This window comes from Sander lucioperca, chromosome 3 (assembly GCF_008315115.2).
Source record: "Sander lucioperca isolate FBNREF2018 chromosome 3, SLUC_FBN_1.2, whole genome shotgun sequence".
Taxonomy (NCBI): Eukaryota; Metazoa; Chordata; class Actinopteri; order Perciformes; family Percidae; genus Sander; species Sander lucioperca.
The window spans coordinates 12,205,986-12,219,915 of NC_050175.1; the positions used below are offsets into that span (position 1 = coordinate 12,205,986).

The 13,930-nt window shown below is 41.3% G+C and overlaps 1 protein-coding gene and 1 pseudogene across 1 annotated transcript; both read right to left on the minus strand.

The window, feature by feature from the left end:
* Window positions 1-271: 271 nt before the first annotated feature.
* dhdh.2 (dihydrodiol dehydrogenase, tandem duplicate 2) lies at window positions 272-5,119 on the minus strand. Its single transcript, XM_031281410.2, has 7 exons — window positions 4,869-5,119; window positions 3,791-3,902; window positions 3,325-3,488; window positions 1,944-2,196; window positions 1,121-1,245; window positions 720-870; window positions 272-464 (listed from the first exon to the last, which is right to left on the minus strand). The coding sequence occupies exons 1-7, from the start codon at window positions 5,067-5,069 to the stop codon at window positions 355-357; spliced, it is 1,116 nt and encodes a 371-aa protein (XP_031137270.2). The 5' UTR covers window positions 5,070-5,119; the 3' UTR covers window positions 272-354.
* A 1,351-nt stretch (window positions 5,120-6,470) lies between these two features.
* Window positions 6,471-13,000, minus strand: LOC116037552 (annotated as a pseudogene).
* Between the last annotated feature and the right edge of the window lie 930 nt (window positions 13,001-13,930).

Below are 13,930 nucleotides of genomic sequence, written 5' to 3' on the forward strand. Positions count from 1 at the left end.
AGCTATTTATTGAGAATATGAAGTCTGTCTGTCTTGCTATTTGGAGAGGATGGCTCCAACAGAATTTCGTTGTACTGCATACAATGGAAATAAAGATCTATTCAGGTGAAAAAAGATCTATTCAGGTGAAAAACTCTGGAGAGACTAAAACAAATCCTGGTCAGCCAAATAAGAAAAGGGTCAAGATTTGCTTTCTTCCTCCTCAAAAGTGTACCATGTTCCTCACTGATGAGTGAATTAATGTAAAGTCCAATTAAAACACAAAGTCCAGTTAAAACCTAAAGAAGCATTTATTTTCCATTCCAAACTTTTTCTATATATCAAGGGGAAATGATCCAGCTTCATGCTCAACGTTTACTGGCAGTCCTGGCTGTACACCACCCCGACCTGCCTGCGAATCTCATCCTCCACCTCAGCCAGCAGAAGAGAGTCAGCATGGGAGATAACTGCACTCTCTTTCAGCCCTACATAGGAAATATCACACTGTCAGAACATGTGTAGTGTACTGTTCAGTCTGCACGTACGAACATAGTAAATGGCCATTAAGATTTCAGTGTTTCTGATGCCACCTTGTGTTGAAAGTGTGTATAAATGAAAATTCAAAAACCGCTGATTATTCATTACCTGCTGATTATGCTTGTTTTAGTTATTTTGTTAATATGTAAATGTATTCTTTTAGCGATTATAGATACACACTAAAATATTATGAATGTCTGTACCTTTAAGCAAACACTGTCGAACCTCCTCTGCTTCGTAACGCATCCCTGTACTGTTGAGGAAGTTGAGAGGCAAATAGGGTTCTGGCATTGGGTACTGGGTCTCCTTCCCATTCACCACTAATGATGTGGGGCACCACATATGGGCAGGGATCTAAAAAAAACAATAACAGTAGACATATGATTATGATGGAGTATAGTGTGTGCAGTGAAAATACTTCTGTCTTTGTGTTACACAACAGCCATTTAACTTCACAATTTCCCTCCTACGTGGCTTAACAATTGGTTCACTTACCAACCTTTCATTTTATATTCAACATGCAAATGCACATAGTGCAAACTGGTTCTGCATTTCAGACTATTTGAATTGTATTTGATTAAGCAGCCCGGCTGTGATGACCTACCCTGATGGTGCCCTCTGTACCACTAATAATGGCGTCATTGGGCAGCTGTACACACGAAGAGCACGTAAACACTGCCATCCTGTTCTTGGAGAACTTCAGAGTGACAACTACAGTCTCATCCACCCCTGCAATAACATACAGAAATGTGATTTACATTTGATGAAGTGATAATAAAACAAAACATGTGAAGTTAGTGACATAGTTTTAAAAAAGTGCAACATAATGTCTTTCATGCGTCCTCTGCAAACAAAATGTTGAGTCAGTTGATTCCACTGTGCTTTACATTGAAGAAGAATGCCATTTAGAACAAGATAAGAATGCAGGGCGTGACTAGGTATCTGGATATCAAACCTTAACATTTATTGTGCCAGTTAACACATCAGAGATGAAGTCTTATCAGACAGGAACACAGTCCCTTGATTAAAAATTCTCAATTCACAGACAGCAGGAATTATACTGGCAACGATTTTACAAGCTCCAACATAATAAAAACTCCATTCTGTTATCATATGAGAAGCTGCACGCAAGTGTATACGACTGAGGTCAATGGGTAACTATCCTGCCACTGTCAACCTGTGTGACCTGTGTGATGCGTTTAAAGAGAAAGCAGAAGTGAGGAGGATTACTTGGCAATTACAACATGCTTCTTAATGTACTTTAGACTCATATCACCCATATCATGTGAACAAAGGTTGCTGTTTTATTTTTTGTTTTTGTTTTTTCGGAAAATGAATCAGCTATTTTCACAACACATCCCCACATGTTACTGAAGCAAGCTTCAGAAATCAAATCTGTGAGACACTAATGGTCTCTTTGTCATTACCTGTTTCCAGGCAGGTCCCCGTGGCCTGGATGCACTCTGGCTTCTCTCCATTATACACCATGCATATGAACTGCAGGCAGTAGATGCCAATATCTAGCATTGCGCCTCCGCCCAGCTCTTTCTGTGTCGATCTCGGCACATGCATCAACGGCACGCCAAACTCCGATCTCACCATCTTCACCTCTCCCAACTCCCCCTGGGCCAGCAGGCGTCTGATCTCCACTGAGGCTGGAAAGAATCGGGTCCAGACAGCCTAGAGCAAAGGACAGGAGGCATTTCATACAGTTACATTTTATGTGCTTGGTGTTTTGTTATCCAGGTCTCGACTTACACTATAGCTCAAACAATACAACTTCACTTAATTTTCAAGGTCTTGTAACTATGCCTCTTTTTTTTTCCTTTTCTTTATTTACGCATATAAATAAATTTAAAAGATACAATATATAATTTGCAAGGGAAATGTGAAGGAGGATTTCCTTAAAAATTCTCCAGGGGCTTGAAAGGTTGCATTCTCCAGGCAGCATATTACAGGAAATAATCATGTCAATGTAATCTTTACACAATTTGTAAGCATTTATCAATAATTCTACACACACATCAAGAAAACTGATTCATAATATATGCAAGTATACACAAGCACAATCATTACCAGACTAAGCGCATACATTCAATGTGACATGGCCTAGAGTCTTCACCAGACAAGAAAGACAAAGGAGAAAATAAACAATCATATAAAGAGAAAAAATATACAATAATCATAATAGGCCTTTAAACATGTATGGCAAAGGAAAATATTGGTTGGCTATATAGGCAGTCCATATGGAAAAGATAGGTTGGTTAGAAGAAGTAATTTCAGGGCTCTTTTCAACTGAAGTGAAGACAAACTACCCTCGGTAGAGTATACTAAACTGAGATTAAAATGTGACTTGTTATCTTGCCAACTGACAAAATCATCATCGTTGTTTTAAAATGTCTACTGCTACATATCAACACAGATATAGTAGAAGTCTTACTTGTGAATTAATCTATCCACGATTTAATTTGGATGTTATATTTTGATTTGAAAAATTGTAATCAAATGAGCATTATTAAAAAAAAAGAAATGCTGCCTTCATTTTGCATAGATGCAAAACATGACTGTTAATAATTTGTAGTGTGACCTGTTTCTCACAGAAACAAGAAACATATTAAAAGAAGTACCACGTAACAATGCTGCAATCATTCTGCAGACGCTTTCTGTAACTAGCGAAGAATAAAATAGATCAACTTTTAACTCTGACATCCCAAGCTCACAGTGATTTTACAGAGGACAAATGGAGAAGAAGAAATAAAAGCTATGAAGAGGACATTCTTTTTATTTTTTGCTCTGCTCCATCCCTACCTCCATGAGGAAGACGTCATTCCTCTTGGCAGAGGCCAGGATCTCTTTCACCTCCTTTGTGTTCATGGCCAGCGGCTTCTCACACAGCACATTCTTCTTGGCGTTCGTAAAGAGCAGGCAAGTGATCAGATGGTAAGGGTGGATAACTCCAACATACACCACATCTGCACACACATAAACACACAAACCAGAGAGCATGCTGTAGGAAGAGAGATTATTCTGTCAGTCAAACTTCATGTAACAGTAAAATAGCAACAGGAAAGGTATACAGCTGTGGTTCAAACTAAACTGGAAATGAGTGGAGATTCAACAGATGGTTGAGGTTTGCTGTACTGTAAAGTTTTAACTCACTCTGAAGTGTCCTGAAACAGCAAATCGCTTAGATCTGGTGCTCAAAGAAATTCAAATAACAAATGCAAAGAGCCATCAGTCAATCTAATTTGACCCAGGTCTGACAGAAACCAACCTATGTCTGGATCTCTGGCCAGCTCATCATAGCTGCCGTATGCACGGGAGATGCTGTGCTTTTTGGCAAATCCCTGTGCATCTTCTAAGGTACGAGCTGCCACAGCCACCACCTGTGAATACAGTTGCAGCATAGTATTTATTACACACAGTGCTCCTGTTCCAACTTAATGAAAGGCCCAACACTTACATCTGCTATGGTTCACATTGATGACTGGCTCACTAAGTCATGTCTCTACCTAAACACCAAAAAAACTGTTTGTATGGCGTTCACTAAACAAAACATGAAGGTGTCACATTCTAATGTGTTCCTTAGAGGACAGGAGCTTGATATTGTTAATGAATTCAAGTATCTAGGAGTCATGTATGACTCCACACTAACGCTCAAAAGTCATGTGAAAAAGGTGGCAAATAAAGTTAAATTTAATTTGCGGAATTTTAAACAAGTTAGGCCATTTCTTGACAACAAAGCTGCCATGTTGTTTTTGTATACTATGATCCTATAGTATACTATACTATGATACTATGAATTGCAAAATAAATTCATTAAAACTGTCTTACAGTTTCTCTCTTATATTATTTATCTCAACGTTAAATCAATCAATCAATCAATCAATCAATAAATAGATAGATAAAACATTATCATCTGAAGCTGCTTTTGAATCTGTTTTGCCTCAATGTAATTATTGCTAGGGGGAAAAACGTACCGTAATACTTAGATTATAGAGAAAGTAAAGAAATAAAGAAAATGTAGATGCCCATTTAGTGCGGATTTTACGGTAAAAAAAAAAAAAGGAAAGCGTGCCAAAGTGTTCGAAATGCTGCAAACTGCTTGACTGTACAGTCTATTATATAAACTCACTGATGCCCAGTGTCGGTGGCATTTAGCCCGTTAAGGCGGCAGGTTGCATAAAACATTCCAATAGGACCTGATTGTAACAGTATTCAGATCGTCAGCAACATCAGATACAGATACAGGCAGTCTGCACGGAGCGAGAAGCCTCGCCGAGTCCTGAGGAGACGTCTTGCATTTGAAACCAGAGATGTTTTTGTATCTACGCATATACTCATACTGATACCTGATGGTCTTCAGGAGGAAGAGTTTTCAGGGCCACAGTGAAGTCATGACTGATCTTCCCTGCGCTACAGATTCCCCACCTGGTTGCCATATTGGACAGGAAACGGACAGATTGAGTGCAGTTGCCGTAGCAGTTCTCTGCCACAAGGTGGAGACGCAGTATTATTTTGTGTGTGTGTGTGACATTGCACAAAAATAACATAATGGTGATCTGTGCTAATAGAACAAAAACGCGACCTCCAGATAGTGATCATAACACCAGAATAGACAAAACTACTTTTTAATGCTGTTGTCTCTTCTTTCTTCCCTGCCTGTACTCAGATGGTCACTTTTATTTATGTATTATTGTTATTTTAATTAATTTTCAATTTTTAAATCTACTATTTACTATTTATCTTTTACATTATTCTGTATTTTATTTTGATGTGAGATGTTCTGTATCGAAACGAACCCACCCTCATTTTTTTCTGGTAAGAGCTGACATGTACAAGGACATTTTGTCAGGCCTGCTATTTATCATTATATTGCTTGAGGCTGAATGGTCCATTTATTTAACCTCTTTAGTAAAAGTTGTGGCACAGAAACAGCACAACATGTATAGGAAGGAATAAGTATGTTATTGTTTATAATTTCCTCAGAATTGTTTTTTCTGTTCCTAAATAAAAATCTGCATTATTCATTAAACAAGCAAACAGGAGGCAACATAATGTTACTGCATGAAAATATGCAATTTTCCATTTATAGACTACATCATGTATCAATGAGACACCCTCCACCTATGAGCCCAAAAGGTTGGAGAATAAGTATTAAATGAGCCGTGCTATTTGCTGACTAGGGGTGTAAGAAAAAATCGATATACTTGAGTATCGCGATATTTCATTTAGCAATACTATATTGATTTAATTTTTTTTATTATTATTATTTTTTATTTATTTTTTTAGTTTACGTGCAAAAATATTCATGTAAAACAGTGGTTCACGTTTATGTTGTGTTTAAACCCCCTACCACTAGATGGCTATGCTGAGACGCACCACTAGTGTCCTTGCCTAACAATGCCTAGCCGTGCCTAGCAGTGCCTGACTTTTTGCTAGAAGCTAACAATGTAGCTATGGCTGAACTTTGGCCTACTTTAGCATATAAACATTTGCTCACTAAGAACCTGTGAACCACAATCCCAGACTGGCAGTTTGATTTTCTGTGTACTGAATTGTTTACCTAAAGTAAACTTCTTTGACTTTTATGCACATCATGTCTTTTTTTAAATATTAGTTTTTCTGAAATTATACTTTTAAAAAATCCCAATATATCGCCTTACGCACAGTATCGAAATATATTGCAATATATTGAATCGTGACCCATGTATCGTGATACGTATCGTATCGCCAGATTCTTGCCAATACACAGCCCTATTGCTGACTCATTAAAGTCTTTCTCTGTTCTAACCTTGAAAAGCAGACAGTGCAACCTATTTTTGTATGGAGAACATGAGTCTATTTGTAACGGCTGCAGGGGTCAGACATGACAGAACACTTTGATTCAAATGTACCACTCGAACACATTCTTCTCTCCTGCGGATGATATTTGAAATGAAACAAGGATTTCCCAATCGGTCCTTTATTGGATTCATCAATCACACACCCCACAGTGACAGCTGGGTTCGTCTTCAAAGGACTAGGACTGATTACAGGACATGGTTGCCCTGTGTGTTTACATCACGATGTATCTGGTTTAAGACATTTTTAGTCTGTCAGTGTTTGCTGTGTACTGTATAAGGACCTACAAGGTGTTTACATGCACAGTTTAGAGCTCTAATCTAGTCTATAAAGTATAAAATGCAAAAAAAAAAAAAAGGAAAATAAAGAGTAATAAATGTACCCAAGATTTACATGTCCTAATAATATGCTGATTGTATCTTTAATTCAGTGGCAGCTCACTATGTTATCCGAGTCACAGTTGTCTCAGTGACACTGTGTCTGCTCGGGCTTTGTCACACAGTGCCATGAGTGATCTGCTTATACCAAAGATCCAAAGCCTGCCCCGAGCAGCTCCCTCTGTTCCATTTGAGTAGGTTTTGGTCAGGTGAAACAGCCCATCTTTGGAGTGATGTCACTGGCTGTCCTGGCTGAAGGCAACTCCCACCTGTTTCCTGATTTAGTCCATGATCTCTGTCAGTAAGACAGAGTCTGCCAGAGGCATCCGTGGGCTCTCCTCAAATCCTGCAGATGAAGAGGATTTTAACAGAATAATCAGACTGACTGAGAGACATGTCTGTTTAACCACAGTTAAATCATGAAGATATTCACAATGAAGCATACATTATGCCAAAGCAGGGATGTAAATTCATATAGGAGGCAAAACCAATAGGAGTGTAATACTGTATAAGCTAGAGGATATTCCAAGGACTGATAGCAGCATTGATTCAGAGTCAATCTGATTAGTGCATTTGTGTACTCATTGAAATTCTCATGAGAAGCTCCAGCAAGGCGATTGTTTCACTGAATTGCAGCGTCTTTCTTTCAAACTCACCTTACCTTTAAAACGGTGGTTTCGGCAATTCCACCTCTTTGAAGACAAATACACGTCTTTCCTTTTATCATGACCAATCTTTAAGCAGGCACTGCCTCACAGCAAAGCCCGGTGCTGTTGGTGAAATTCAGAGGTTCAGGCAGAGGGTACCCTATCTCTTTGTCGTTTACCAAGAGCGTGGTAGGGCAGTGCATGGGGCCAAGAACCTGGAGAGGAAAGAGGAAATGCATTTTTGGGTTAATCCAATCACTCAACTCATCAAATGCAAAAAAATGCAAAATCATCAAATGCAGTGGGTATGGATCCTTGTCTGAATACTGCAGTTTAATTAAATGTGAAAGTAATTAGCGGTTAACTCTGTTTTTGCACGTCTCAATCATTTCTTAATTAAGTAAAATGTTCCTGTGCATAGCATACTTTAATGGAGCCCTTTGTGCCGCTGATGACAGCATCGTTCGGAAGTCCAGCAGCTATTGAAAAGGCACAAAAGGCCATCCTGTTCCTGGATAACTAAATCACCACAACCACAGACTCATCCACTCCTGTCAAGCAATTAAAAAAGGTAAATCATTGAAACATTGGTGAGTAGCAAATGGATTGATAAATGGTATCAAACCGGCCGTTGATTTCAGTTACATTGCCTCTCACGTTCCATTTAGTTCAGTTCACCTCATTTCAATACACTGCTCATCAGCACACTTTCATTAGGTCAAATTCTATTCAGCTTTACTGGCATGACCTGATAATAAATAGGTCACAAAAACCTTTCTTCCATTATAGTTATCAAATGGTCAAATATGTTACATAAAGGTAAGTAAAGAATAAGAAAATGGTTATTATGTATAGGATAGTGTGATGTGATGGTCTTACATTAAAGGATATCTTGCTGTGAGACATGCAGTTACATATTCCCCAGTCAGTTTTACTGAATTACTGTATTCTCCAGGGAGGATTTGGATTAGTCTGACATTTTAAAGATAAGTCTGGGATTGTTCTTCCCTGAGGTGTTTACATTTTGGACAGTTCTTTAAAAAATGTGATTTTCTGTCTAAGTTTCTTCTGCATCACACTTGGGATTCTTATTTTCTTCCGTTTCTTTATGGTTTCAATAGCCAGTGATCACTGATTCATGCTGTAGGCAGTACACTCTGATATCCAGCAGTGCGCCACCGCCCAGCTCCTTCACCGAGCGGGGAATGTGGAGCTGAGGGGAGCCGAAGTAGGCTGTCTTTACCAGCTTCAGCTCCCCTACTCCTCTGCCAGCAGCCTGCGCACCTCAGCGTGCACGGGGAAACAGCGGGACCAGATGGCCTGCGAGGGACAGAGGAGACAACATACCACCACTGCAACAGTAAACAACTTATACTGGAGTTTCACCTGAGCAGCAGTTTATTACCACAGCTCTCCACTTCTCCCACCTCCTGTGAGTGCTGTGGCAGATGTGCTGGTCAAACATGACATGATGTATTCCTGCACCATGAGTCATAAATATTCCCTTTTTTTTAATACTTTATTCTCCTGTCCTTAAAATATCTGCACTCCTGCAATAATGCAACTGTTAACCTAAATTGCATGGTGAATTTTAACATGCGTAGACCAAAATGCCACCTGCTGCAATACTGTTTGTGACAGGTTAAAGGGGTGATAGAATGCAAAACCGAGTTTACCTTGTCATAGTTGAATAACGACAGTTCGGTGGGTGAAATGGGCATACAGAGAACCTCAAAATCAAAAATTGACATCCCTTTCCTATGCAAATCTCACAATTTGAAACTGCAGCTGAAAACGGGCGAATCCCAACGAAGCTAATAGTTGACGTCAACTCAGTGGCTGTATTTGCTCTGGTCTGTACCTTTGTCACTCCCCAAAATTTACATACAGACCACTGGTCTGTGACCAGCTGGTCTTCTGAAAGTAGGTCACACAGATTTCACACACTAGTTTAGCTGCTAGCTTTTTCCAGGTAAGCGGTAGTTAGTGGTTCAGTTACCGGGTAACTGCGAGTGTGGCAGACATGTTCCCTGATATTAATAAATTAAGTTATGTTTTCATTTATATTGCAATGTAAATAATACACTTAACCAGTAGCGGAGTGACAATCCGGAGAGTCTGGACTTTTCCCGGTGGGCCGGTAGTGTTTCGAGGCCGCGAGGGCCGGTCTGATAATAGTTATATGGGCAATGTGCTGCTGGAGCTGCTGCTGCTGCTGCTCTCTGTCCGTGTGCTTGTGGGCTTCACTCTCCGGGTAACGTTACAACAACACTAGTTGTAATGAAAGTCGAAACTTTGCATTGATGTGTGTGTGTGTGTGTGTGTGTGTGTGTGTGTGTGTGTGTGTGTGTGCGTGTGTGTGTGTGTGTGTGTGTGTGTGTGTGTGTGTGTGTGTGTGTGTGTGTGTGTGTGTGCGCGCACGACACACTGGAGGATGACTAAACTTGTAACTAAACTGTGTCTCTGGTGCTTTGTACAGAAACATCAGTTGATGAGTTTAAATGTGTCGGAGCAGAAATTAAGTTTGAAGCCAGCCGGGGATATTTTCTCGGGCCTCGGCTGCTCCAGCCATTCCTGCTCCGTTTTTCCAATTTCAGTTTCATTGACGTTTTGAAAATTGCTTATATATAGAGTTTTAAGTCTGGAACCAAGCCAACCAGCTACAAGATGAATAGTGAGCATAACACATTTGATTCGGCGCAAAAAAACATTTTGAAAACCGCAAAAAAGGCAAAGGTACAAGACCGTGTACAGAAACTATCATAGACTTCAATGGTAGAAGCTCGCTCTAGCCGTTCATGGTTTCGCAGGTACGGTAAACGTTTCTATGGTAACAGCGAGTTGGACCAATCAGAGACGTTGCTGTTACGCTTAGGATTGTGGGTAGTGTAGTTTTTCTCCATTAAATCGCAGATAAAACATGTTTTTCTTAAAACAAGGTAGCTCGGGGTCAGTCTACCTCGGATGGTTTAGACAGTATGACTGATATTCTAAATCCTTACTTTTTTTTTTTTACTTCCGGAGTCGGCTGTGGGCGGGACTGTTGCGGTCTATTGCCTTGTTATAAACCAACCAATCAGCCTGCAGCTCATCTGAATATTCATGAGCATACCATATAAGGGAGAAAACCTCTCATTTCATTCAGGGCTATTTCACAGGGTTGCATTAGGGAGCATAGAACAGCACCCAGGCCATTTTTAGCCAAACCAATGTTACGTACCCTATTAGGAGACCTTAAGGAACAGTGTGAAATACCCTATATAATCATTAAATCACCCCTTTAAAGCAATAGATAGACAATGTGCACATTTTTATTTGCTTTCTTGCAGTGAGTTAGATGAGAAGAACAATAGCAATCTAAGACATGGGTACGGTATCTATATTCTCGTCTAATTCTTCGCAGGAAAGCAAATAACGCTAAGCCTACCTACTTAAATGTCAAACAATTAATTTAGGAGCAACATAAACAAAATATTTTTCTGCATTTGATACATGTGCATTTCACAAGATATTAAAGGGAAGGATGTCTGTGTGTTACCTTCCAGTTTTAATGTCTAAACACACCTTCATTTTTGTGTTGTGTTGCTACCAAACCTGTGCCTGAAATGGCCCCAACTGCCAGCAAGTAGCCAAAGGTAGCAAAGGTGTACATGAATATCTGTATCCCTACAACTTTACCTCCATTTTCTTGGCTGCTGCGACGAGGTCTTTCACCTGTCCGGAGTTCATAGCGAACGGTTTCTCGCACAACACATTCTTCCCGGCCTTGAGGAACAGCAGACCGACACACCAATGCTCTGTGTGCAGCACTCCCAATCTGTGAGGGCAAAGATGTTCCAGGCTCAGCTTCAAACAGCAACATGCTATTATCTCTGCCTGTGCAGCCAGGGCGCTCACAGCTCTTCACCAACGTCTGGGTCGTTGGCCAGCTCCTCATAGCTGCCGTAAGCCTTAGGAATACCATGCCTATTGGCAAACTCTTTGGCACGCTCCAAGCTCCTCGATGCAATGACTGCTATCTGTGTGAAAGAGAGAAAAACACACACACACACACACACACACACACACACACACACACACACACACACAAACAAACACAAACACAAACACAAACACAAACACACATTCATCAGTGTTGCTCTGTCAGCCGCTCTGTTCAGTGCAAGGGAGACACCCTGTGTGGCAATGAAGACATAGGGCCTTATCTTGCACCCAGCACAATTTACTTTGTACACCGACGCATGTATCATTCCTATTTTGCACCCGACACACAGCGGACTTAATCCCTCCACAGACGCACGTCGGTAAATTAGGGAATGAACTTGCGCTCCCGGGGGAGGTTCAGCGAAAAGAGGAGGCGTGTTCAGGCGCCAACGTTCCCTGGTGCTATTTTGCAGTTTCAGAAAACAATTCCGCCACAGACCAGGAAAAACCTAGTCTCAAGTCATTGGCGTGTTGCTATTTTAGGGTGTATGCTTGGCCGTAATGTAGTGTGTGCACAACGCTTCTCTCATCTACACGGACGCAGCAGTTCCCATTTTTGCAAACCATACATAATTACAAGGAAATATTACTGAAAATGCGCTTCATGTGTTTGGATAGGTCAGGAGGCACTTTACAGTACAGTCCTTAAAAAGTCGCAGCATTCTTTGTGGCTTGTTGTGTTTTACACAGCATTTCCATGAATCATGGATGTGTTGATGACATAAATGAGGAAATATTAGAGGACTTAAGGAGACGTGATGTTGAACTACGGCGGGATTGGACACTTGAGGGTCCAGGAGTGGCAATGCGCGATGTGCTCCTGGTGGAGCGGGTGGACAGAGATGGAGTGGGGGGAGGAGGAAGGGGCACAACAGGAGCAGGTGGTGCGTTTGGAGGCCCACGCTCTATGGCTGCAGCAATCCTCTCCAGACTTGAGGAGATGCGCCTGAGAGGCCACAGCAACATCGCCGCATCCCGGACAGCTCCCACTCCAGCCCCCACTCCAGCCCTGACGAGAACGTTGGTCTTCTCGGCTGTGAACCGCTCCTGGCTTGCGCCTAGCAAATCCGCCATCATAATAACAATCCGCCATGGAACAAGCGTACCTGCTTTTAACCACACCTATGAGTAATGTAGCTACTTCAGACCAACCCATTTTAGATTTGCATCGGGCGCAAGAGTCATTTATCCCGCCGGTATAATAGCAACAGCACCCTAGATCCGCCCACAAAGCTACTTGCTTTTCGTGTTTGATACTTGCGTTTCAGATCGTTAAAATAGGGCCCATAGTGAGTTTGTTTGGATACACTACCTGGTGATCTCCAGGAGGCGGAGTCTTCATGGCCACGCTGAAGTCATGGCAGATCTTACCTGCACCACGGAGTCCCCATCGGGTTGCCATGGTAAATTGGATGGTAAGTGACAAATGAGCGGGATGGTGCTTTAGTAAGTATTGGAGCTGCTGGCGAGTTGTAACCTTGGGAAAGGTTGCACGTTCAGGGGAAGCAGCGTACTTAACTGTCATGCCTTAGAGCCAGCGCCACTTCAGTGAGAAGGCTCCTCAATTTATATGCTGGGGAGGCAGGATGTGTCACCTTCCTTCTGCTCCCACCCTGGGGTAGAGGGTGCAACACACACACACACACACACACACACACACACACACACACACACACACACACAGCTGTGTTGATACTGATACAGGCCTTTCAATCTGGGCTGAAGTGGTTTGCACCAGTTGTCTTTAACAATCTGTAACAGGACTAGGACTCGGTGGTGCTCTCATCATTAACATGCTGAAGGGGAAAAAGTGCTCACCTTGCCCACAGATCAGCACTCCTGCACAGTTTTACGGGTCAAGTATTGGAACGAGGAACTGCTTTGTTTCCCACTGAGAGAGGCACTGATTAGCCTGCGATGGTCTGATAGCTGCACAGAAGCCAATGATTAAATCAGTCTTGTGGGGGTTGCTGGGATAAATAGATATTCTGGGTTCACAGAATGCTCATGGTGCCCACAGCAGGGCAATTTAACTGACCAGTAAGCTGAGCCAGGGTGACTATGGAAAAGCATCAGCTCAGTTGCCCTTGAGCTAAATATTATCCGTTTAGACAGACAAGCGGTTGTGTAAACTTCCTGCCACATGCTGCCAGTAGAGGACACTGTGTTTTCAGCGGAGTTTACTTTCCTCAAGCTCTGAGGATTTGACATGGCTCATTGTAAGGAACTATATAAACTAAGGTTTGCAAAATCAGGTGAACTAAGGAAAAGACAGATGCACTCTGGAAAGTATCTGCCAGAGCTCATACAAAATGTATTGTTGTAAAGAAAAAACAAAGATTTTCATGTCAGAATAGTTGCATATTTTGTTAATTATTCACAGAATTTTTCTTCAGTAAAACTTATTGTAAGTACATACCCATTTAATGTTGCAATGAATATGACCTACATTCTAGTCATTATCTTGTCCAATAATTCCAGTCTTGAGTATATGATTTTTTCCTCATTTCCTGCAGGTACTACCAGGCAATTGGATTTACATGAGAACATAGTGTCAGTGTC